Below are 26,429 nucleotides of genomic sequence, written 5' to 3' on the forward strand. Positions count from 1 at the left end.
ATTCGGATTAAATGGATAGAATCTAAAAATAATAAAAGGTTGAATTTGCTATTAAATCCACATCAATATTTTGTTAGTAATTTAATGGAGGAATGACTAAAATATTAAATTTCGAAATATTAGTGACTAAGTGAAAAAATTTAAACCTAAATGGCTAAAATGGAAATACGTTAATAATTGAGTAACTATTTATACAAATTACCCAATATTTTTTACTAAATCTTAAATAAGATAAAAGGTCCCCGTCCAAAGTGGAATCTAAAAACGGTAGAAAATATATTTGCTACATAAACATGGGTGCTGTTTGAGAGAAGCAGGGACCACTAATGTCATCAAAAAGGTATAAACGATAAAACTACCCACTCCCAACATTTTTGTATTCCCTTTCATTGCCACCCTGGCATCGCCTCATTCTTCCACCGCCTACCTCCTCAACCGGTCACCAACCTTCCCAAATCACGTGCTCTCCACGTGCGCTTTCCCCTCTCTCTCTTCCTTCTTTCCGTGACTGATTTGCAACAAAAAAAAAAGTTAGAGACATATAAAGAAATGGCTATTATATTAGAATTATTATTATTAATTTGTTATTTATAAAAAAAATAAAAATAAATTTCTTGGTCTTGATGATGTTATAGTAGTTGTTGTAGTATTTGGTTTTGCACTTTCTTTGTTTTCCTTCCCTCTTTTCTTCTCATAGAAAAAAAGGAACCATTTCTTTCCCTGGTTTTTCTTGATTTTCTGTTTGGTTTTCTTCAATTTTTATTTTTAAGAAAAACTATATATTGCATCGGTTATGAGGATCAGAAAAAGGCAAGCTCAGCTACCTTTCTCTTCGATTTCACCACCACCTCTTTCATCAGATCCCAACTTTAACCAGTCTCCGGTGGTGAAACATCCGCCGCTGAGGCAGCCTCCTCCACCGGCTGATCATCCAAACCACCCGATCCGACGGCAGAAACCGACCCAAGGCCGTGATTCATCAGCTTTCCCCGAAACAACAACATCACATGGTGGAGAAGAGCTAAAGAAGAAAGAAGATTACTTGGTTAGTTCAATACAAATTTCCTTTTTTTTTTCTTTTTCATTTTCGATCATAGTTTTAAGGTTGCTAAGTGCACTAGTGTTTGATGTAATAAAAAATTGATTTGCACCCATGAAAGCTTCATATATTCAAATTACCTAAGTGAGATCCTTTGTATTTTCACTTCTTTTAGGTTTTGAAGCAAGAAGGAGAGGAGGAAAGGGGAGAAAATGGAGAGAAGAGTAATTATACTGCCAGGTAAGAAAGCTAATGTTCTTTTTTCTTACTTCATGAAATCTTGTAGTAAAAAAACTAAAAGGTTAAAAAAAAAAGTCTCAAATACCAATCTTAGTAAGTTTTTTTAACCAACATTAGTAAAAGAAAATAAAAACTACACTAAAACAAATATAATTACTTTGAAGTGGAAATACTGTTTTAGGTTATTTTTATATCAGCTTTGCCCATCCACCACCACAGTTTTAAGTCTTTTCTTTTTCTTCTGCTGTAATTTTCTGGGTTGCTTTGTTTCGTTTTTTTTTTTCTCTCTAGGAAAAAGAATGATTTTGATGAAGAACTAGGAACTGGGTCTCTATCCCTTCAAGGTAAGAAAACAAATAATGAAAGTAGAGTCCATATATATATGTGTTGCACTTTTTGATTTGGGTCTTTGATTGCATTGAATAAAGGTGTTGGGAAGTGGTGTGAAGGAGAGAAGGCATTTCCATTGAAGAAAAGAAGAGGGAGCTTCGAAAGAATAATGCAGAAAAAGGATGATATTATCAATGACCATAATTATAATAGTGGGAAGAAGAAAGGTCGAAACGGTGCGCTAATGGAAGGTTCAAGGTGCAGTCGTGTTAATGGAAGGGGATGGCGATGTTGTCAACAAACGCTCGTTGGTTACTCTCTTTGTGAACATCATTTAGGCAAAGGGAGGCTTAGGAGTATTACAAGTGTTCGAAGCCGATCGTTGGGTAGCAATAATAATAATATTGCAGGAAAGAAGGAAGAGCAGCCGCCATTATCGAAACAAGAAGAGAAGCCATTGATGACGACGACGATAAAGAAGAGAGTGAAGCTGGGGATGGTTAAAGCTCGATCGATAAGCAGTTTGCTAGGCCAAAACGACAATGTAATTGCCGTAACAGATGATAATAATATTAATAATTAAAAACCAATCATGAAAACTCACTGTTTCCAGACTTTATTTATTTATGTTATTATATTTATGAATGAATGATGATGGGGTTAACTGTAATTATTTTCTAGTTGATTAGATTATGAAGTGAAAAATACGTATACGTGGGCAGCCACCTCATGAGATAATTACTGTTTATCTTTTGACTAAGGAAAGTGCATGAAAATCCAGTCATGGTCTGAAAATATCTTGGAAAAAAGAAATTAATTGAATATATTTTATTTGATTTTTTTTTCTTTTATTCAGTTTTAATGCTAAGGCGAATAGATATTTTATTTGATTTTCTTTTTCCTTTGGTTTTGTAGATCTATAATTACTGCTGGAGATTTTCATTTTTCCAAATATATTGGAGATTTTATATAAAATTCAGTTTCTAATATTTGAATTTAATCTCACTGGGACATTACGAAATGAATAAAAGAAAAAAATTATTCGATGATTATAGGTGGAGTAATAAATATTTATATATTATTTTTGTTAATGTGTTTGATCTTTAGGCATGTGTTTTTCACTCTTTTATTTAAAAATTATATAAAAGTATGAAAAGATAAATTTCATTATAATAATATTAGTTATCATTTACAAATTTTCTCAATAATTATTTGAATTTATTATATATTATATATATGAGGAGGTATGTACTTGCATTAATGTAAAACTTAAGTGGTTTTATATTATGTTATAACTTTTTTATGATTAATATTTTTACAATCTAACTATTGGATTTATCAATATATTTGTACTTGTCAAGCATTTAAATTTTTAAATTGATCCGATATTTTTAGTATACTAATCTAAAATATTGTATATATTAATATGTATTTAATAGTTTAAAGCTTTTCTATATATAAAATTAATAGTTAGAAGTTTCTAATTTATGCAAAACTTAACAAGCATGATTAGTATCAAAAAAATATGACGATTGAATTGTTAAAATATTAATAGTATAAAAAATTTCATAATGACATAAAACCGCATTAAGACTTACATCAGTATCAAAAAACCTCTCCCCGTCATATTATAAAAATGGTACTATATAATATAAATTTAAAATCATATAATCCTTATAATATACCCGTCAACCCAATACTAACTCTAATTAATTTATTTAAAATTAATTAATGATTTAATATGTGAAAATAAAAAATCAAAAATAATTGAAGTCTATTAATTTTTATGAGGTAAAAATTATATAGTTAACTCCATAATAGATTTAGATCATATTTAAAAAATTCTAATTTTCAAAATAAAAATTATAATATTCTAATAATAAAATTCATTAGTGAGATTTAAATCATAACTTTGATAAATTTTACAAATATAATTTTATTTATTACAAAATATTTTTATTTAATAAAATATGAATAATAGATTTTTTAAGTAAATTTTAAATATTTTATTGATATAATATGTTAAAAAATTATGTTTTTTTTATTAATAAATAGAACTAATTTTATTAAAATTTAATATAAGAGACAATTATAGAGAATTTACTAATTTATTTTACCTATCTGATGAGCGATTTTATTATGTTAATATTGAAAATATATTAAATAAATTCATATAATTTTTATTAAAATTAATGAATTAATATTAAATTCATATATACTATAAAATTCTAAACAATAAATTTCGATTAAGTTTAAAAAAAACTTAAGTATATATTTATAATTAGTTTTCTTGCCCATACAATGCAGGGGTATATTAATTTAATTTAATTTAATTATATTTATTTGCTAAAATTCAGTACAAAATTTTAATATATTATAATTTTAAAATATAAATAATAATTATATAGGTGTAATTTTTTAAAATACATATTAAGTTATATATTAATTTTATTCAACAAAATATTTTTAGTTAAATTTTTACTTTTAGTATTAATTTAAACGTAAAAAAATAAACATTAACTATAAAATGTTGATGTGTTAAGTAAAGACATCATCCATTTGTCATTGTTTTCAATATGCCACCTAAGATTATTTCTAAAGTCTTTGTAATATAATATATATATACTAGTTTTGTTATCATGCAATGCACTAGTTAATTGTATATATTAATTAAAATATAATAATATAAGTTTAATTTAAATAAACAATATCTTGAAATTATTTTTAAAATATAAATATTAGAATAGTAAATTATGTTTTTATATATAGTTTTTAACTTAATTATCTTAATTATTAATTAGTGAATGTAAATTGTTAAATAAATTTAAATATTGTGGACCACTAAATAATATATTGTAACATTATTTATATTTTAAATATTAATTTCATCTTAATAGTGTATTTAATTTACAAAAGTAGTGATAAACTTAGAACGGTAAATAATATGAATTATTACAATTAATAAATTAGAAAATGTTACTCATGTATGACTAGTAATTAAAATCGACAAATAAAAGAACAATAATTTGATTTAAGACTATAGAAAATATAGATTTAAAGAAATTTTTTTTCTAAGAAAATAATATAAGAACGTAAAATGTTTGTTAATTAATTCGAATACCTTAACTTTGAATAATATGTTATTGGAAACCTAAAATGTCATCCGACGTTTCACTTAGACTACCTAAGTTTCTGAGTATTGGTTTAAGTTTAGTTTTGTATTTGGCTAACATAACCTTCTTCTCATTCTTAAGTTTCAATTTTTTTTCTTTGAAGCTTATGGCTTCTCCATTGAATCATTCATTGTAGTTTTAATTACTAACTTTTATAAAATAAAAGGTCCTATTTGTTAAGCACCTCATTGTATTTTTAGCCAGTAATCATCATTGAGCGCGTGAATAGTTGTATTTTCACTTGTGATGACAACACCTTTTATGTGATAATTCGTTTTTCAATACTGTCAGAAACGGTGGTTTCGGAACCTCGATTTCGATGATTGAGCGCGTAAATATTATCATTTAATATTTATGAGTCTAGGTTAGTGATATATTAAATTTTAGTTTGATGATTTTGATTAATTGGAAAGTTACTTAAGTTACAAGTGTATCGGTTCAAAAGTTAGTGGCTTTGAAAATTGAGGTATTGGAATCTCGTTTTCATAAACCGAGCCCATAAATATTTTCATTAAATATTTGCGAAGTTATTGTATAAGTGAATTAAATTTTGGGTAAATAATTCTGTCAAATTAGTAATTAATTAAGATATAAGAACTAAATTGTAAAAACTACAAAATTTAATCGTTATTGATTTTTAATGAGTAAAAAAATTGGTTGATAAATAAAAAGGGCCCAAAATGACAAGTAGGCCATTTTGCAAAGTAGTGGACGGTTGGATATGTATAGTTTATAATTTATAAGTTAAATTTTGTTTAATTAATAAATAGATGAAAAAGAAATTAGTAAAATAAAAGAACACTTAACATCTTTTATCATTTTTCTTCTTCCACCGTTTCATAAAAAAAAAATTTGCTGAACTCCATTGTTGAATGCTCCCAAACGGTTGGCCTTGCATGGTAAGCTGGTTTAAGCCTGATTTTCGTAAATTTTATATTTTTGAATTGTGTAGCTCGATTTAACTAAATTTGTATATCCATTTTTAAAAATGTTAAAGTTTTAAAATATTGTCATTGATGAATGCTTGAAGCTTTTGATGATAAGTTGTTGGATTTTGAGCTTAGAAATGAAAAATGGCTAGTTTGTAAAGTTTAAATTTTAGTTTTTGCACTTATGGACTAAAGTGTAAAATTGTGAACAGTGAGTTGAAATTTCTATATTTATGGATAGTTGAGGGTTTTAGAAGGATATGTTTGAGATTTTTTTAAAATCGAAACTCAAATTTGAAAGTTATGACAAATTTGGTTTTAGGGACTAAATTGAAAAAATGCAAAACTTGAGGTAATATCTATGAGATGAAATTGAATTGGAATATACTTATAATAGGCTGAAAATTATAGTTGAATTGTTGAATTGAATGAAATTATGTTATAGATAGAGAATTGAACCATCGGAGGATAATTGTAGAAAAAGGAAAAATTGTAGAATAGTCCCTAATGTCACGTTTCTACAATTTCGCCAGATAAGCTCATATGGGACTTGCTTTATGAATTCAATAGAAGTTTGTATTATTTTTTATTTTCTCTTTATTTTTAAATTGTTAATTATATATATTGTTTGGACATTGAATGGACTAAATTGTAAATTATGATAAATATGAATAGATGCAAAATTGTTATGTGATAGAATGATATGTATATGATGATGTTACAAGGTTTAAAATGTATATGAATTGCTAATTGAATTATGAAAGGAGGGAATACAGTTTTAAGAATTTAAAATAGTATGAATTATTGAAATTTGTCTCAACGAACCTAATAAAGTCTTGCACACAAGGTTACGGGTTGATTCCGATGATTTATGATATCCAACATTTGTCGCGGACTTGAAGATACATGTGACACAGGTTTAGCTTGGACGAGTAACTTACTGTCGTTTTAAAGGTTTAGCCTAGACGGGTAACCTTACATGCATATTTTCAATTGGTCAAGCAATTTGATGTTCTTCTCTTCCTCTTTCTGTGTTTCTTTTCTTTTTGTTGAAAACGGTTTTGTTGGCGGATTTCGAGAGATTTTGCTCCTGGTCTATGCATTTCCACATGGCCGTGTGGCCCTAAGTCACTTATTTTTGTTTTGTTTATGTTTTTTATCTAAAAATGTGCCTATGTGTTTCGACCCTTGGCTAGGCTTTAGTGATGGTAGTTAAGACTCTGATCTGGGCTTCAGGTTATTTATTATTTGTGACTGTGGTGTGAGATGACTGATTCTGAACCCAGTTAGCTAGGTGTGTGTGTGCATATTTGTTCTTGTCTGATTGTTTGTTGATGTGTTCATTGATTCTATGAGATTGTATGCATACATACACTTGCATGAAGTAAATATTTGGGTTGGTTGTGAAGAGAACGAAGACTAATTCTGATCTGATCTGGCAGATTATACTACAAAATGTTAGTACAACGGTTTATCGCACTGTACTGTACCACATATGCGCCAACCTTACTGCGTATTATTATTTGAATGGCTTAGTCCACATACATGGTGGTTAGGGTTGGATGGGCCTTTCGAAGTCCTATGTGGTGTGTTTGGTTGTATGAGCATATAAAGCTCTTTCGGGGTGTGATTGGGGGACGGAGAGTTGTGTTGGTTGGATGGGTGGGTTTTTATTACTTGACTGCATTCTTACGCATCTGTATGAGTGGCTGGGTGTAAGATTATTTGACTGTATTCTGCCTGATTGAATAACACTTGTGACTGAGTGTCTGTGTATGACATGGTGTGCTTCAATTGTTACATTCTGTTGGGACATTGGTTCCACGTTTACTTTCTGATTCTATGCATATTTGTAAGTATGTTTTACTATCGAATTGATATTTGTAATTCTGTTTTTAATCGCGTGTCAAACTCACACTAAGCTCGTGTAGCTCACCCCCTCAATTTCCCTTTTTCAAGTTCTTTGGTATACTGGTGCTAGACTCGGCATGTCGGAGGTCTCGAATAGCCACGTTTAGAATCAACTTAAAAAGTATTTTCATAAATTCTGCATTTATAAATAAACGATTTGAACTATAAGTTTTATTTTGAATATTTTGGTATGATTTTGTGTTTTACGCTCGTACGCGACTTTTGGATTAAAATTTTTGTAATATCGAGATTTTACAATGGAGAGTTTTTCGTAGCTTAAATACCATATGTTTCATAGTTGGTTAAACTTAAATTTTACCTACGATGATTTCGGTTATCAATGTAACCTCTAAGATTCAGTCTAAACTTCTAGGCCAGGTTTTAGGGCATTACACCCCATGCCCGACCCGATCCCCGGATTTGGGTATAGAGCATCACAGGTTGACTCTTTCTAAATCATGTCTATTTATTTTTCCTTTCTATAAGAGAACGTTAACCATTTTGGTGTATATCTTCTCTATCAGGGCGGTATTCCCTTAGTCTAAGTGGTGGTATCTAATAAAAGACCTAACACCCCCAACAATTACATGTTAACCCTGAAAATTTAAATGGCTCATAAATAGCCGCAAATCTTATTGTGTCCCTTCAATCACCATGCTTAAGCTAAGAACTTAAAATGAAGACGAAACTGGGTAAGTTCATAAAAATTAGTAAGTTCCTAGGAAAACAATCCCAACATAATTACTTTTAGACAAGAAAGAAAAAGAAATTTGATTAGTTCTTCATGTTTGGAGGATGCATTACTCTGATTACAAATTAACTAGCGGATGATATCTCAATTCAACTCAGTCAATTGGCGAACAACACTTGTTCTACCCTCAAATAAGACAATCACGAGCACATCTGCTATGTGAATACCCCACTTTCATGGTTTACCCACTATAATATCACATGCAACCACATCACCTCTGTATCCTCCTAACTCCCATCCTTATGTAAACATCTAAGTGTTCTCCCGCAAGATTGGGTTTTCGTAAATCACAGTTCGCAACATGTGTCATCTTAGAGGCAAATCATATTATCCTATTTCTTCTTTATCATTTATACAATATCCTTCTGATACCTCCTTACAACTATCTGGATACGAAGCTTGTGCACCAAAGAAGGAGTACTCATATTGTATATATATGTCTAGGTTTTCCTAGCTTATTTAACTGTAAATAGACATGTATGCATTGACTCTTTGAATAAGACTTCTCAAACATGAACATCCAGTAAAGATGAATAAGCCACTCACCTGGCTGTACAGAGTTTAGGAGTAAATGATTTAACACGGATAACAAACACAAGGTACAAATGAACTCATTAGAATACTTTACTTAGAGTTTTCTCTACTCTACAAGTTCTTTTCCTTTAGCACCGGGACCTTCTCCTGTTTCTTTAGCTAAATAGTAAAACTACTTTTTTAATCATAAAAAAATCAAAAACTTAAGATACAACAAGAATCTATAAACATGCAAACAGTTTCTGGTTATGAGTTTCCTTCCTACCCAGTAGTTAAGGGAATCCTACCAATCTTCTTTTTAAGTTAGTCTCTATCTATTTGGTAAAACTTAAAAGAAGGTTTAAAAATTTACCAGCAGATAACTAGCACCAAAGTTTTGCTAACTTTTATTGTTAATACCCTTTCTAGCAGTGAAGAACTCTCATGGTTTCTTCGGTGATAACAAAGTTTGGTTGAGAAGATGAATCAAAAATCTTCTTTCCATTACCACACCATTTTGTTTATAGCTAACCAACATCCAAATCCCAATTAGGATTATCTCTAATCATTACTTATTCTCGCATGCTTCCACTAATTAATCGCATCCTACGAGACTCTACAAGTGTCCTAATTATTGACACGTTGCATCCACTAGGATTCCAAGTGACTTAAACGTGGGTGGTGATCTTATTAATAGGAAAGTCTGCTTAATAAGGTCCTCACCCTTCTATAGCCTTCCTATAGCTTGGACTGGTACTTCACTAAATTGGTGAAGTTCTTTGTAACTCTCTGCCACGAAGTTATCACTCTCACCTGTTCTAAGTTTCACAACTTAGATGGTTTCCACTGGCGTACTCTCTCAAACCAATCCAGTTCACATAATCAGGGTGTGATACTTGTTCCTTTAAAATATAGTATTTATTAGCACTGCTGTACAGAATCTCACTAAGTTCATCTGAACTTACGATTGTACTGCCTTGTATGCAGGGTCAATGGATGACTTAAGAATCGTGTAGAGGGATCAAGCCAAACATCACCAAGTCCATGCGAATGGTGGTAGTTATTTCATGCATATAGAGAGGCACCCTTAGAGGCCACGCCTCAAGGATTAATTAACTGTAGCCATAGTAAAATCTTAAGTCTCAATAATTATTGTAATAATTATTCTTACCTAATAAGGTGGAATGTTTGTAAGAACTTAGTACTTGTATGGCATAGAATATAATTTATATTTATATTTTAAAATTTGTTATTATCTATGAATTGAGTAAGGGTTGTTTAGTAGTAATGGATGTATAATTTAATATTGACTAAGTTTGTAAGTAACCAAATAGAAATGTTTTTAAGTAATTCAGGTTAATTGTGACACTTGGTACCTGAACCCGGTGGTCGGGTCGGGTATAGGATGTTACACTACATTTGTTGCCAGAGCAACTACGATCAAATTAAATACAATTCATATTATTACACATACAAATATGAGTAATATAAGCAAGCGATACAATAAATAATCATTCTTGAGTCTTATACGAGCTTATAAAAGCTCTAATGCTAACTCAGGATCAATTTAGGACTGAATTGTAAAGAATTCAAATTACAGGGTTAACGTTGCAACGTGAGGGAGTTCCTATCCGCGCCGTGACATACTGTTTTGGCCTCGTTTAGATGACGGATTCTCTTATCACGCTGTGACATTATAGGTCATTTCTCATCGCGACGACATACGTTTAACGTTGGGACGTCACATACTATTTTTACAATTCCTAATTGAACTTCTACTTGCAAATTTCCAAATTAACTTATCTGCATAAACATACCATACTTCCATTCAAATAATTTAATTTACCTTAAATCATAATACCTTAATCAACTACATACTAATGTCGAATTACATATAAGTTCATCAACTAGCCTAATTCATTTAAGGTTTCAAACATACTTCTTATCCACAAGTAGCATTTGCAAATACATCTTTTATGCGTACTAAACCACATAATAAACATTATCCAATTTTTATTTCCATGTAATTATGTCGATTATACAGAATTTTCATATTTAGTATCCTCAAAACATAACAAAATATCAAAACCAACTCAACCTAGGTACATGCCATATAACCAACAAATAAAATCTATACAAACATTACTGAGTCTGGGATCTTAACTGAATGTTGAAGTTGGTGCTTGGGATCTTGATTGGGACATAACTTGCACATGGAAAAACATACCAACGCTGAGCGATAAAGCCCAACGGTATTTTATAATTCAAGTCAATATAACATAAATGTTATTCAAATGCAAATAATCCATTCAAGCCTATTTTTCAACTAATTTTGTATAACAAATTGTAATATAAACCAAATGATCAATTTATTTGGCTATTTCATATCTTACTTCCTAACCCCTATCTAACCATTTTCCACATATTTCACTTCAAACATATTTGACCATTTCATATCACTATTTATAAACATGTACTCATATATATATACACATTCATCAATTTACATATTCAATTTTATCTTATCAATTCAATCATTTTCGAGTCTATTGGCTTGTAAATACCCAATCGGCCTCCATGGCTCATTTTTAGCCAATTCGCATGGCCTTTCACATGTTATCGAATATCACAATTCATATGTGAGCAATTATATCAAATCAATTCACATTTCATTTCAATCTACCATATAGCCTAGCCAAATCATGTTTATATAATCCTATTGACCTGGCTCAAATTTCAAGACAGATACTAGCACACATAATACATCATCATATATATCGGAGAAATCATTTTGGCACATAAGTGCATCATTGGATGTACCGAAGAACATATACTTGACACATAAGTGTATCATCGACTAAACTGAAATATATACCTGTACAATTAACAAGATAACCAATTTCCAATTTCATCAAATAGTTCAATTCACATCCCATCATTCTCAATTCAACATCAAATCATCATTTCATCATATCATATAACATAATTCAGCTCAGTTTCATACTAATTTCCTATATTAGATAAGTCATACAACTTTCTATTTTATTCAATTTACCCTCTATCTCGATATTCAATTTCATCCATAGCATTTCAATTCAATAACCATTAATAACTCACCTCAACATTAAATAATAAAAAATGTCATGAATATACAATAATTAGATTAGTCTCCAGTCATAGAGATACAAGCGAGAGCTCGCGTCACTAGTCGTTAGCTCTTGCCTTACCTCTCCCTTTCGATGGTCTTTCGTTATTCTTAACTACAGGTAATAAATCAGAAATAATATAATATTAAATTCCATCAAAATCATATTCAATTACAAAGTCATACATATTTTGTAATTTATTTAATTTAGTCCATAAAATCGGGACTAGAGGTGATCATGGGCCGGGCGCCTAGCCCTACCCGATGGCCCACCCAAAATATGGGAGGGTTCGGGTAAAAATATAGGCCCAAAATATGGGTTTGGGCAAAAAACGAGGCCCGTTTAGAAAATGGGCCGGGCCACGGGCATCACTGTTTTGGCCCGGGCCCAGCCCAGCCTGGCCCAAATATATAATAAATATATATTTTTTATTTTTTTAGTTTTAAAATATTTTTAAAATACTTTTTTATTTTTAAAATAAAATTTTGGTGTTTATTTAAAAAATGGGTCGGGCCGGGCTCGGGCTTAAGAATTTTTTCCCGGGCCGGGCTTGGACAAAATTTTAGGCCCATAATTCAGGTCGGGCCGAACCTGGGCCTAAGACGAGGGCTGAAATTTTTTCTAGGTCCGGCCCGGCCCATGATCACCTCTAATCGGGACTAACTTAATTTTCAATTTAAAGCTTTGGATTGAAATCTGATTTCACGAAAACCCATTAGGGACCTCGTATTTCTTACTCCTACTATCAATTTTACATTCTATTCAATTTGGCCCCTAATATACAAAACTATCAATTAAGGTTTACTATTTAGTCATTTCCTTAAACTAAACTTAATTTCTATCAATTTAACATCTAAAAATTTAAATTATCAATAATAACAACTTTCAAAACTTTAACAATTTTACAAATTGGTACATGGACTAGCTTAATCAAGCTTCCATGACCTCAAATCTATCAAAATTACAAGAAAATGACTTGATTGCACTAACCAATTTGTTAATTAAAAGCTTGAAAAACACTAATGGCTTCCCTTCTCTAAGTTCCAGTATTTAGGCCATTTGGAAAAGATGGAAAACCTCTCTCTCCATCCATAAAATTTGTCTTTTATAGTTAGATTAAAATATAATTAGTTAATTAATTATGATTTATGTTAAATAAGTTAACATGTGTTTAATTAATTAGTTGTTAACTCTACTGTCCACTACTTCATAATTAAGCATGGTCTAATTGTTGTTTTATTCTTCTGGTTAATTGTAATTTAAGTCCTCAAGTCATTTTCTAATTAAAATTCTATAGTGATTAAACTTTACAATTTAGTCCCTAAGCCCTAATTAAACATAATTTTGACTAAATTAACTATAAAAAATTCAATTCACCTATATTTTAACTTCATAAATATCTTTATTTAATATTTACAGACTCAATTTATGAAAACGAGGTCCCAAAATAACTTTATTCTAACACCATTGAAAACCAGGTCGTTACAATTTTTTTCCTTAGAACTATTTTGTTGCACCTCTTCTTTCCTTGAAAATGATAAATTTTTTAAATCTTATTTAAATATGTGATAACTACATGTTTTTGCTATGTAATAATGAAAAACTTAGCATATTTTGTTATGGACCTCTTGTGGTTGACTTTGTTGGCACAAGTCTAGCCACAACTTCTTTATGACTTAGTATCCTAACAAAATTATTGTTGTAAGGAGCATTTTAAGACATAAGAAAATAGAGGTTAATTGGAAAAGTAATTGTAAAGTGTCCTCTCACCATTCTTAGACATTAGCTCTTTCATCACTTGGCTTGTCATTCAAGATTTCCTACCAACAAAAAGTAGACTCATCTTTTATGGATATCAAGATTCACTAGAGTGCATGTTATGAAAAATAAAAATTGAAATGAGGTATGTTATGATACTTACTATTACCAACCCATAACCCGAATAGGTCCTGGTCAGATTCTACATGGTTTGCACATTTAGCTTGCATATTGAGCTCGCACATTGGGCTCACGTATTGAGCTCGCATGACGCTAAGTGTTATTACAAATGAAACCGTGTGATGTAGGTTCACACGTCACTACAAAGGCAAATCCCCATCGTATAAACATGTGTTAAGTCTAGAGCATGATACAACGCATGCATGAAACCTACCTAGGATATCACATCAATGAACAATAACCATATCATATAAATATAAAACCTTACCATCTAAAAAAGATAGAGGAAAACACTCAACAATTTGGTACAGTGAGCGTGGGCAGACTTTCGACCTTCAGATTTTCAATCTACAAAAAACCAAAATGGCTTACCCCAATAAGAATTCCCTCGTAAATTTTTTGGTAAGACAAACTGGAGGTTCTAGCACCAATAATCAACCTAGTAAAATTGACCTATTTGAGGGTTGATTTACTAATCGATTGGAAAATTTGGGTAATTCGACCCATACAAGGGCCTCAAATTCTTTTGATCTGAACGTTCCTTCTAGTTAGGGATTATTGTTTCCTTTTATTAGGAGGCATCCTTACAATAATTATTCGCCATTCAAGAGAAATTGAGGTTGATGAGGGAGCAAATGGCTTTACAAATTAGTAGATTCGAGCAACAACAAAAGATTCAACAATAATTATTAAGACAAAATGAAGATCTGAAGAGGAAAAAGTAGTCTGATAATTTTGATTTTCAAGATAATGCCATGCTCACCCAGGAAGAGGATGTTGGGGCACATGCAAAACCGTGGCAGAGCAAGATGGACGCTTTGTGTAAATATGTATGGGCCTTGCAGCCTGATACTCAAGATATGAATTGGTTGTTTTGTTCTAACAATCCACTGGCTCCTAAAGTGGCAACTAGGAGCTTACCAGTCAAATTTAAAGTTTCGAAAGAAATGTTTGAAGGAAGAAGGGATCCTCGAGCACAACTCATGCAATACAATGATTATATGAAGGTGTTAGGAGCCTCTGATGTTGCGAACTGCAGGGCCTTCTCAATGACCTTTAAGGGAAGTGTAAAAGAGTGGCATTCAGTGTAATGTAGTAAGATCGAACTTGAGGGACAGGTATGTTTTTCACAATGATGGGGGACATAATACTAAATATTTTTCTTCTCTAAAAGATGTTATTGAATAAGCGTTTAGAAATGACAAACTAAAAGACCTTGTAGCTCAGAACACTAGCCAGCTAGGTCAGAGTTCGCGAGGCAAAGAGAAAGGTAAACAAAAAGTTAGAGGAACATTACATGTGATAATTAGTACAAATAAAGACTGGGTGACCTCTAACATAAAGAGAAAGGCTCACTTTAGAAGCATAATGTCAAGCAGCCTGCCAAAAAGGCCGCGTCAGTAAGAAAAACAGGTGGAATTTAATGATAAAGATGAGGAGTTGGTTTGTAACAAAGAAGGAAATTATCAAATGGTTGTCTCAGCGACTATTGCAGGGTTCAAAGTGAAGAGAATATTGGTTGATAGTGACAATGTTGTGGAGGTGTTAACTTGGGAGGCTTACCAGAAAATAAGATTGAAGGAACAAGTTTTGAGAAGGACGGGGCCATTGTATGGTTTTGTGAACCATCCTATTGATGTAAAGGGGTGTATTACTTTACCCATGACCTTTGGGGATGGTGAGCACACCATAATGAAATATGTTCAATTTTTTGTGGTAGACCATCCAATGGCTTATAATTCCAACTTTGGGCGCCCCAACATGATAATGGCTAAGATGATGATTGCAACTTTCTGTGTGAAGATTAAATTTCCTACAAAAATAAGGATAAGCTTTATGAAGTCTGATCAGCGAACAGTCAGACAATGTCACATGTTGTCAGTTAAGTAAACACGCGTGCAGGTGCCGCGAGGACTGTGCTCGCAACAGACAGGAATGGCTGGTCAAGTTTTGGATTTCGACAATTTGGATGTCAGAGGTGAGGAAAGAATTAGGAAGCTAAAAGCGGTAGAGGTTATGGAAACTTTATAACTGTTCAATGATAATGAGGATAATGTGGTAAAAAAAATTTGGCATTGGCAGAAAAATGAAAAAATGATTCAGTGTTTAAAGGTGAACTCCAATGTTTTTGTGTGGTCAGCTGCAGACATACTTGAGGTGGATCATCAAGTAATTGTAACAGGTTAAATGCATTCCCTGAGGTCAAACCAGTTAAACAGAAGAAAAGAAAGTTCACTTCGTAGGTCATAGAGGCAATAAGGCAAGAGGTAGGGAAATTGCTGTCAGCAGGATTTATCAGAGAAATAACATACCTTGATTTGGTCTCAAATGTTGTGATGGTGAAGAAATCTAGTGAAAGTAATGTGTATTCACTTCAAAACCTTAATAAAGCTTGGTCTAAGGACAATTTTTCTTTGCCATCGATTGATAGATTGGTGGATGCGTCCTCGGGGGATAAATTCATAAGTTTTATGGATGCATTTTCAGGTTGCAACCAAGTATCCATGGCCCCAAAAGATCAGGATAATATAGCCTTTGTTACAGAGAAAGGCTTATTTTACTATCAGATTATGCCATTTGGTTTAAAGAAGGCATGTGAGACTTACCAAAGGTTGGTTAACAATATTTTCAAAAAGCAAATCGGGCACAATGTCGAAGTTTATGTTGATGATATGTTGGTAAAGAGTTCTACCCTAAGGAGGCATGTTTAAGATTTGTCGAAGGCTTTCGTCGTTCTGCAAGCTCACAACATGAAGTTGAACCCGGAGAAGTGTGTCTTTGGAGTAAGAACGAGTAAATTTCTAGGCCTCCTGGTCTTAGAGAGAGGGATAGAAGTGAACCTGGAGAAGATTCGAGCAATTTTAGATATATCTCCCCTGAGTACTATGAAGGATATTCAACGTTTAATCGGAAGGGTGGTGGCGCTCAACAGGTTCGTTTCTAGAATCAACAGGGTGTTTATTCTTTTACTTGGTCAGAGGAGTGCCAAGTTCCTTTTGAGAAGCCCAAGCTATATCTTACCTCTCCACCACTCCTGGTGTCGCCTCGTGTGGGATAAACTCTTTACCTTTATTTGGTAACCTCAAATAAGTAGTAGCAGAGGTTTTGATCAGGGCAGAAGGAACTCGCTAGTTCCTAGTATATTGTGTTAACAAAGTGTTGTAGAATGGTGAGCAATGGTATTCAAAAATAGAAAAAACTAATTTTTGCTCTAATTGTGGAAGCTCACAAGTTGTGTCCTTATTTTTAGGCTCATCCTGTAATTGTCATGACAAACCAACCTATCAAAGATATTTTGTCTATAGTGGATACTTTAGGAAGAATGACAAAATGTGGAATTGAATTAGCTAAATTTGATATAGAGTATGCTCCAAGGACGACGATCAAAGGTTAGATCCTAGTTGATTTTATGGTAGAGTGCTCTTTTGATAAATCATCAGATCTCGCATGTAACTTTTAATTTGAAATAATGTTATTCACGTACGATTATTGGAATTGCACCTAATATATGCTTATTTCCTCCCACGATATCTTATTATAAATACAAGTTAGCTCTAAAAATTTTACTTTTTGTTCACCACACAAGATGTCGTAGTTAGTTCATCACAGGGGGAACTAAATTCAATTACGAAGCCAAAGTGTTGGGTAGTTTATGTTGATGGCTCCACAAAAAAAGATAGGATCAGAAGTAGGTGTTCTTCTAGTCAACCCCGACAAAAATGAGTGGTTGTATGAACTATCTTTTTTGGCTTCCAAGCTTCCAACAACGGTGCGAAGTACGAGGCACTAATCTCAGGATTACAATTGTGGAGGAGTGAGAGAACTAATTATACACACAGATACTCAACTCATAGCAAATCAGATGAGTAGGGAGTATGAAGTGAAAGAACCAATCATGAAGAAATATTACTCCATAGTAGCTCAACTACTCATGAAGTTTGATAAAGCAGAAGTCAAGCAGCTTTCAAAGAAGGCAACCTTACCGTCTAAAGAAGATAGAGGAAAACACTCAATAAGGTACCATATTTTTCCCTACTACTATTACTTAAAGTTCATAATATATTCTCTCTTAATGACACTCAAGAATTTTGAAAATAATTATTCCCTAGGTTATTCAGAACTTACAAGGAAAAAACTACTTGGTCAATATTATTGAGAATTTCGAAAATAATTATTCCCTAGGTTGTTAGAACCTATAAGGAAAAAACTACTTGGTAAATATTATTGAGATGGCATTGAATGTATATGTTTATTTCCTTTGGCAAGAAAGAGATTGGAGGATCCATGGAAGTCAAGCTTGACAAATTCAGGAACTTAGCAAAGCTAATCAAAGGGATGAAACAACATTTAGCCCTTACATTTGAAAATTTTTCTCAATTTAATCCTTGAATTTTTTTGGATTCATATTAGTCCCCAAACTTGATAACTTTTTTTTCCAATTTTAATCCCTTGTAATGATGTAATACTTTAATATTGTGTCACATCATCACATGGATCAAATTTTTTTTTAAAAAAATGTCAAATTCAAAAGCTAAATGTTACCAATTATTGGGCAAACAATTTCTGCAAATCAAGACAACATTTTACTTTATAGATCATAGAGCTTATTATATGACTGCAACTCGTAGGTTTTAGGTAAGGTCTTAGTGCATAGTTTGCTTCTGTTTTTAATAGGAAAATTTTAATTGCTTATAAATAAAATAAAAGATTTGAATGCAATTTAAAATTTTTAAATAAACATGAATAAATAGTAATGTAAATAGAGATAAATTCATTCAAAGTTGATTAATTTGCTATTTTAATAAAAAAATTAGTTACTTTATTTAATCTTGGAATTACAAAGTAGGATTCATCCATATCACCGAGTCAACTTTGAGTTGAAAATCATTTTATGTTGGAGTTGTTTTAATTTTAAATTATTCAAGTTTAAAATTCGAAGTTTTTCAAGTTAAATTGTGAATTTAGATAATTTAAAGTTATAATCATTTTATTTCAGATTAATGTAATTTCAAATTTAAATTATCTAATTTAAATCAATTTTATATTCATATCAATCAAAATTAAAATAAAAGATTTTAAAATTTTTATAATCAAATCTAATTTAATCCGGATTTATTTCTTTAGGAAGGAATCGATCCGTCAAACACAAATTTATAAACCCAAAGGGGCCCAGCTGTTTCTACCCCGACTGTGACGAAAAATAAGGTCCGTAGATTGGGGGTGGACAATGGAAACGGACGGCCAAGATCTAACGATTTCGTATTTGAGGTGAACTTACAAATCGCCTTCCTTAAAACAAATAGCGCGGGTTCCTTTCACCGCATAATTTTGCGTTCAATTATAGATGATCCGCATTATAATCTTACAAAATCTGAAATTTTATCCTTAGATTTTCTATCTCTTTAAGAAAAAGAAAACTGAAATTACAGTTGAATCACACATTTGCAAATTGAATTTCTCAGTTCAAGTTCATTTTCAATTCATGGCGGAGGGAACAATGCCAGTGTTCTACTTGTTTATGATTAATTATGATGTTATTTTCGACTTCGCGTTTTACCTAATTTTGCGTTTAATTACTGAATCTGCATTATCATGTTATGAAGTGTGAACTCTTATCCTTAAATTTTCTGATTATTCAACAACAAAAAAACAAGAAAACTGAAATTACAGTTGAATCGAATATTTGCGCGTTGAATTTCTCAGTTGAAGTTCATTTTCAGTTCATGATGACAGTGTTATTCTTCTTTATGATTAATTATGCAGTCATTTAGGTTAGTCTCGGTAGATTAATTAATAACCACATGATCTTACAAATTGTTTATGGCGATGGGATGTCACAGATTCAGATATGAGATAATTTTTTGTATTGTATATGTTCACTGAAGTTTGTATTGTGTTTTGGTTGAATCAGGCGGTAGAAAATGGCAGAATCCGAAGATATTCAGCCTCTTGTTTGTGACAACGGGACTGGAATGGTGAAGGTAATCATGGGTGTGAAATCCGTGCAACGATTCAGGTTCTGTCAACCCTATTTTAGATCGATACTGATTGATGGTTAAACTTTTCAGGCTGGATTTGCCGGGGACGATGCTCCAAGAGCAGTGTTCCCCAGCATCGTTGGTCGCCCTCGGCACACCGGTGTGATGGTCGGTATGGGCCAAAAAGATGCTTATGTCGGAGACGAAGCTCAATCAAAAAGAGGTATTTTGACATTCAAAAAGAGGTATTTGACATTGAAGTACCCAATTGAACATGGTATTGTTAACAATTGGGATGATATGGAGAAAATCTGGCATCATACTTTTTAGAACGAGCTTCGACTTGCCCCTGAAGAACACCCAATTCTCCTCACTGAAGCTCCTCTTAACCCAAAGGCTAATCGTGAGAAAATGACCCAAATCATGTTTGAAACATTCAACGCCCCTGCAATGTACGTCGCTATCCAGGCTGTTCTTTCCTTGTATGCCAGTGGCCGTACAACAGGTTAGACCTCTTTCACCATCTTCTTCTTTACCGTTCAACGTTATATTTATGATCATAGGTGATATATTGAAAATTGGCAAATAGGATGAAAATGAGGGTGTGGATTTGAGTATACGTGGATATTTGATTTTTTTTTCATATTTGAGTATCCTATTAAATTTACTTTTAGAGATAATGAACTCAAATTTGGATATTCATTATTGAAACCCTGTCATTTCTTGTAAAAATGTTGTATTTTTAAAAATTATTTAAAAATAATAATATGTAATTTTTTTCTCTTTAAAAAATGATACCATCATGTTAGAGGACGATTTCATTATGCGTGTGACATGGGTCACACTTTATCAAAACTTTTCATATGTCAATTTCTTGATGGTTTCATAGGAGGTTAACATACATTCGGTCTCACATATTCTATTATATATTTTTTAAATAATTTAAAATCACCATATTTTTCTAAATAATTTTTAAAAATACAATATTGTATACATTTTTGTGAAAAAAACTAAGATTTTAATATTCAAATTCATTATTGCTTACCTTTTATATTTTTATTTCATTTTCTTTTGAATTTATGAAATTCGAATAATTAATGCATGCGGGTATTTGATGGATAATTCAATTTAAATTGAAATAATAATTTGTTTGGTATCAAAATAATAATTAAATAATAAATATATTAAAATTTTAAAGAAATTTTTGGATTTGAAAGGTAGAGAATGTATTGTATAGAACTGTGATTCCACATTATCTCTATTTTTATCTAATAGGATAATGACAAATCAAATTTTTTTCTCCTGATTTTCAGCCTTATCCTCCTGAAAGAAGAAAAAGTTAATTTTTCATTCTCCTATTGAAAAGAAATAATTACGTGGAATCACATTTTCGTAAAATCCTTTCTCTGGTACATAATCTAATATGAAATGTTCTTGCCTAGATATTGATAAAAAAATACATGTGCTGAACTCCTCAATGATGAACAATAAATCAAGATCCTTGGAAGCCTGTTAAACATATCGCTTTACATTATTCGTATCGGTGTTTAACTGTTTGCTCTTGAATTTCCTGTTTTGATGTACCCAAATGAAAAATCTCTAGCTACTTTTTATTCCTCTTGTTAAAAGTTATTTTGTTTGCCTCAAATATGCATTTGTTTAGGTATTTCTTTGGACTCTAGAGATGGTGTGAGCCACACAGTTCCTATCTATGAAGGCTATGCTCTCCCACATGCCATCTTGCGTCTCGACCTAGCTGGTCGTGATCTCACAGATGCCCTCATGAAAATCTTAACGGAACGCGGCTATTCCTTCACTACGACCGCCGAGCGGGAAATTGTGAGGGATGTGAAGGAGAAGCTATCTTACATTGCTCTTGACTTTGAACAAGAGCTGGAGATAGCGAAAACCAGCTCTTCTGTGGAGCAAAGCTATGAGCTACCCGATGGACAGGTTATTACCATCGGGTCTGAGCGATTTCGCTGCCCTGAAGTCCTCTTCCAGCCATCCATGATTGGAATGGAAGCTGCTGGCATTCATGAAACCACATACAACTCAATCATGAAGTGCGACGTCGATATTCCAAAGGATCTCTATGGAAATATTGTCCTGAGTAGCGGCACCACTATGTTCCCTGGAATTGGCGATAGGATGAGCAAGGAAATCACAGCATTATCTCCGAGCAGTATGAAGATTAAAGTGGTTGCACCACCGGAGAGGAAGTATAGCGTTTGGATTGGAGGCTCCGTTTTGGCATCCCTCAGCACCTTCCAGCAGGTATTATCTCTTTTTATCTTTGAAAAACTAATGGCATCTTTAGATTCCTTTATAGTCTTCTTTAGAATCTTGTGTTTTACGTAAACATGCTTTGGACAGTTTAGTTTGATTCATATACCTTTTATGTTTAATTATATCAGATGTACTCAAACTACGATTCAGATTCAAATTTAGTTCGAAACTTCAAAATGTTTCAATTGAGTACTCAAAGTATAATATTAATTACATCCTTCCTTTAGTTTAGTTGTCAATTTGTATGTGAAATTTTAGCTCAGATCTGATATACCAAAATTAAAAGATATGTATACCTACCGTTTGTATCTGACTTAGTAAAAGAGAAAAAAGAAACAGCCTTCCTAAATTTTAATGATGTCATTTTTTGTTAAATTTTGGAGTTGATTAGTTGACAGGATAACCTGATTAATATGGCATTAATACGTTGAGACTCAATTAGAACATTTTAAAACCTGTAATTAATCTGTAATTTAGGTCATAATTTGAAGACATTTAATACAATTAATCCAATATTTTTACACAAATTTTGCATTCTTTTTTAAAATGAACATCTTTTTATCTTTCTTAAGGCAGTTGTGTTTGACACTTATGCCAATGCATACGCCAACATGAGAATAAAGAAATAATCCTCCAAGAATCTTCTAAACACATGAAACTTTTGAAAAGAAAAAAAGAACACATATTTTGTACTCACACTCTATTTGAGTAAATTTTGATTGTTTTGTATGCAGATGTGGATCGCAAAAGCAGAGTATGATGAATCTGGGCCGTCAATTGTCCATAGGAAATGCTTCTAGTTATGCAAAAAGCAAGATATTGAGCAATGAAATACACAATGCCCAATTTTGTTATCAAGGCAAGGCTGATAAACCAAGTGAGTTGCTATTTTTTCTTTTTCCACTGTTGATGTCCAGAAAATGAACATTGAGCGGTTCATTTTCGTTCTTTTTTTATTACAATTTTGTTTGATTGTAGAAAAGTTCTTTCAGTTCTCATTGACTTAAAATGACTGATAGTTGCCTAGGCATTTAATCAACCTCACATTAGAAACACTTAATTATTGTAATATTTTCTTATGATATAAGAGGTTCTAGCTTAGAGATGAAGAAAATTGATTTGTATTTGCTAACATATGAATTTAAGATCTATATATATTACTAATTCAATGCGATTTCATGGATAAAAATTATTATTTTCATATATTAATAGTGAAATTTTGACGTGGAAATTTGATAATGTGCACTGTTAAAATGTTTTTGAAATTTTAAACAATGATATTTGTAGTAATAAATAGGGTTATGCTTGAGCCAACCCAAATAATGGCAAGTACGTAGAAGCTTGACTTAGATTTTTTTAGCTTGAACCTTGTCTCGTGTTCGATTAAATTCAAGCACAACTCAATTAAGCTAGTTTATTTGGGTTTGAGTTCTTACTCAAGTTCAAATAAGATATTTTCTCTAATTAAATTTTTATATTAATTTAACATAATAAATTAAATATTTTACTAATTAATCAAAAAAATTCCCGACCGTTTAAATAAAAAAAATTCTAATTAAACTGAACAAAATATATATAAATTCTTCACAATAAAATTATAAAAATAGTTAATACTTAATATTTTAAATAATTTAACTAAACGGTGGAAATAATTTCAAGGAAAAATGATAATGTTTCTGGTAAATGTTATACAAATCTTATAAAGTTTTGACAATGTAGTGGAAATGAAGAGCTAGGTAAAAAAAACATGAATTCCACTGAGGGGGCCGAAATGTTGATGAGAGAGAGAGGAAAGGGTTATAAGATTTTAAAGTGTATATAAAATTAAGGTAAAAGAGTAAATTAATAATTATATTATAAATAAAAAGTTGGATCAAGTTTGTGAGCTTTTCAAATGTAACACCCCTAACCCGTATCTATCTCCAGAATAGGGTTATAGAGCATTACCGGAGTTTACAAATTAATTTACAGACATTTCATTTCATCAAGCATTCATATTTAAAATCAATCAAAATCAAAACATTAATGAGCTAACGTTGGTCAATTTAACTCATATATGCCATTATAACCAGAATCAAAATATCTAAAATTACCGATAGAATTAATGGATAGTGTGATAAACATTCATACATCCATTCAATGCATTATTCCCCTTTTTATCAAATATATCAATGTTTCATCAATTTTCATACAATGAACATTCAAATCATATTCACATCAATAACATACATTTCAAGCATTTAAGAATATAATTCAAGTTACACGAACTTACCAGACTAAATTGCAAAAATACCAAAATTCAAGGACATTTTGGTAATTTTGATATTTTCCTCGAATTTCCACCCAATCTTGATCTAAATTAATATTCCATTCAATTTATTAATTTAAATAATAAAAAAATTCATTTCATGCAATTTGGTCACTTTTTGACATTTTTACCAATTTACCCTTAAAATATTACTTTTATTCAATTTAGTCCTTGAAACTAAAACATGCAAATTGGCCATTTTTAATGAAAACTCATGCTAGTTGAATAATCATATATTTTCCTCCTCCTTCTCTCCATTCCACATCCTTAATGTATAAAACATGCTTATATGTAACATTATCTATAATTTCACCATTTATTTATATATTCATTCAAAGCTGTCCACTTGATTCATAGTCACTAAATTATTCATATCTTGAGCTACGGAACTCCGAATTAAGATCCGCTAATTTTCCCCGAAACTAGACTCACATATCTTCTTCCCATAAAATTTTCAGAATTTTTGGTTTAGCCAATAAATACAGTTTATTCTTTAAAGTCATCCCTGTTCTGCTGTCTGACAGTTTTGAAACTTCTTCACTAAAAACTAATTATCTCCTTGTACAGGGTTCGGATGATGTTCTCGTTTGTTCCTTTTGAAAATAGACTCATTAATAATTTTAAACATATAAATTTAAGTCCCTAATCATTTTTCTACAATATTTTATGATTTTCCAAAGTCAAAACAGGGGAACCCGAAATCATTCTGACCTTTTCTCACAAAATTTATTATATCTCATGATTTAAAATTCCATTACTTACACCGTTTCTTCTATGAGAAACTAGACTCATTAATATTTAATTCCATATTTTTTTTCCTGTAATTCGATTTACACAATTTATGGTGATTTTTCAAAGTTAACCTACTGCTGCTGTCCAAAACTGTTTTAGTGCAAGATATTGATTACTAAGTTTATAACTCCATTATTCCCTTTCTCTATAATATTTCCCATCACTTTCACTTATTTCTCTTCCCTAATATATCAAGAACATAAGACTTTATATAAGAAAACTCTACTATAACATCATTTCTATGCTTTTTCAATAGTATCAAACTTAAAAATATATTGAAATCTTGATGTTCTTACCTTGTGCTATTGATTTCAATCTTTAACTTGATTTTCTCTCTCCTTCAGCTTCTATTTCTTGAATCTAACTTGATATTCTAGCTCCCCATAGTCTCTTTGTTATCCTTCTCTCTTGATGGCTATAGAAATTCTTTTGATTTCTAGGTGAAAATGGTAAATTTTTGGTGGAAGGACCAAATTGTAAAGAAAGCAAAACTTTCTTTCTTGTTTTTTTCCTCATATGTTGGAATGCATGGGAGCTAGAATATCAAGTTAGATTCAAGAAATAGAAGCTGAAGGAGAGAGAAAATCAAGTTAAAGATTGAAATCAATAGCACAAGGTAAGAACATCAAGATTTCAATATATTTTTAAGTTTGATATTATTGAAAAAGCATAGAAATGATGTTATAGTCTCTTTGTTATCCTTCTCTCTTGATGGCTATAGAAATTCTTTTGATTTCTCATCATCTTTCCTCCCTTTTATATTAATCATTTAATAATAAAAAATATTAAAAATCTTAATAAAATATTAATTAAATAACATTTATCTAATTAATTAAAAATATCATAAATATCATCATTACATTCTAGAATTCTCTCTCTCTAATTGACCATTTTACCCTTTATAATCTTTTGAAATTCCATACTTGAGTCATCACTTAATTTGGTAAAATTGTAATTTAGTCCCTCAAAATTCTTTACCTTTTTCGTATTTACACTTTAACCCCTAAATTTTGAGTATTTACTCTTGGGCAACAAAATTTTTCTCACTTTTGCGATTTAATCCTTTCTTGAATTAATATGTCATAATATACT

General features: G+C 31.3%; 1 protein-coding gene and 1 pseudogene across 1 annotated transcript; both read left to right on the top strand.

The window, feature by feature from the left end:
• Nucleotides 1-532: 532 nt before the first annotated feature.
• LOC107921176 (uncharacterized) lies at nt 533-2,347 on the top strand. The gene is made up of 4 exons (XM_016851054.2): nt 533-1,045; nt 1,215-1,279; nt 1,571-1,623; nt 1,708-2,347. Exons 1-4 carry the CDS (start codon nt 794-796, stop codon nt 2,190-2,192), a joined length of 855 nt encoding a protein of 284 aa, XP_016706543.1. The 5' UTR covers nt 533-793; the 3' UTR covers nt 2,193-2,347.
• Nucleotides 2,348-19,318: 16,971 nt separating this feature from the next.
• On the top strand, nt 19,319-23,425 carry LOC107921864 (actin-like; annotated as a pseudogene).
• Nucleotides 23,426-26,429: the final 3,004 nt, after the last annotated feature.

The sequence above is a fragment of the Gossypium hirsutum genome, chromosome D01 (assembly GCF_007990345.1).
Source record: "Gossypium hirsutum isolate 1008001.06 chromosome D01, Gossypium_hirsutum_v2.1, whole genome shotgun sequence".
Taxonomy (NCBI): Eukaryota; Viridiplantae; Streptophyta; class Magnoliopsida; order Malvales; family Malvaceae; genus Gossypium; species Gossypium hirsutum.

What these genes read in the sequence shown, in the direction of transcription:
- LOC107921176 (XM_016851054.2), top strand. Translation starts at nt 794, where the DNA reads ATGAGGATCAGAAAAAGGCAAGCTCAGCTACCTTTCTCTTCGATTTCA. An exon ending in AGAAGAAAGAAGATTACTTG is followed by an intron (nt 1,046 to 1,214) that starts GTTAGTTCAATA and finishes CACTTCTTTTAG; the next exon opens with GTTTTGAAGCAAGAAGGAGA. An exon ending in TGGGTCTCTATCCCTTCAAG is followed by an intron (nt 1,624 to 1,707) that starts GTAAGAAAACAA and finishes CATTGAATAAAG; the next exon opens with GTGTTGGGAAGTGGTGTGAA.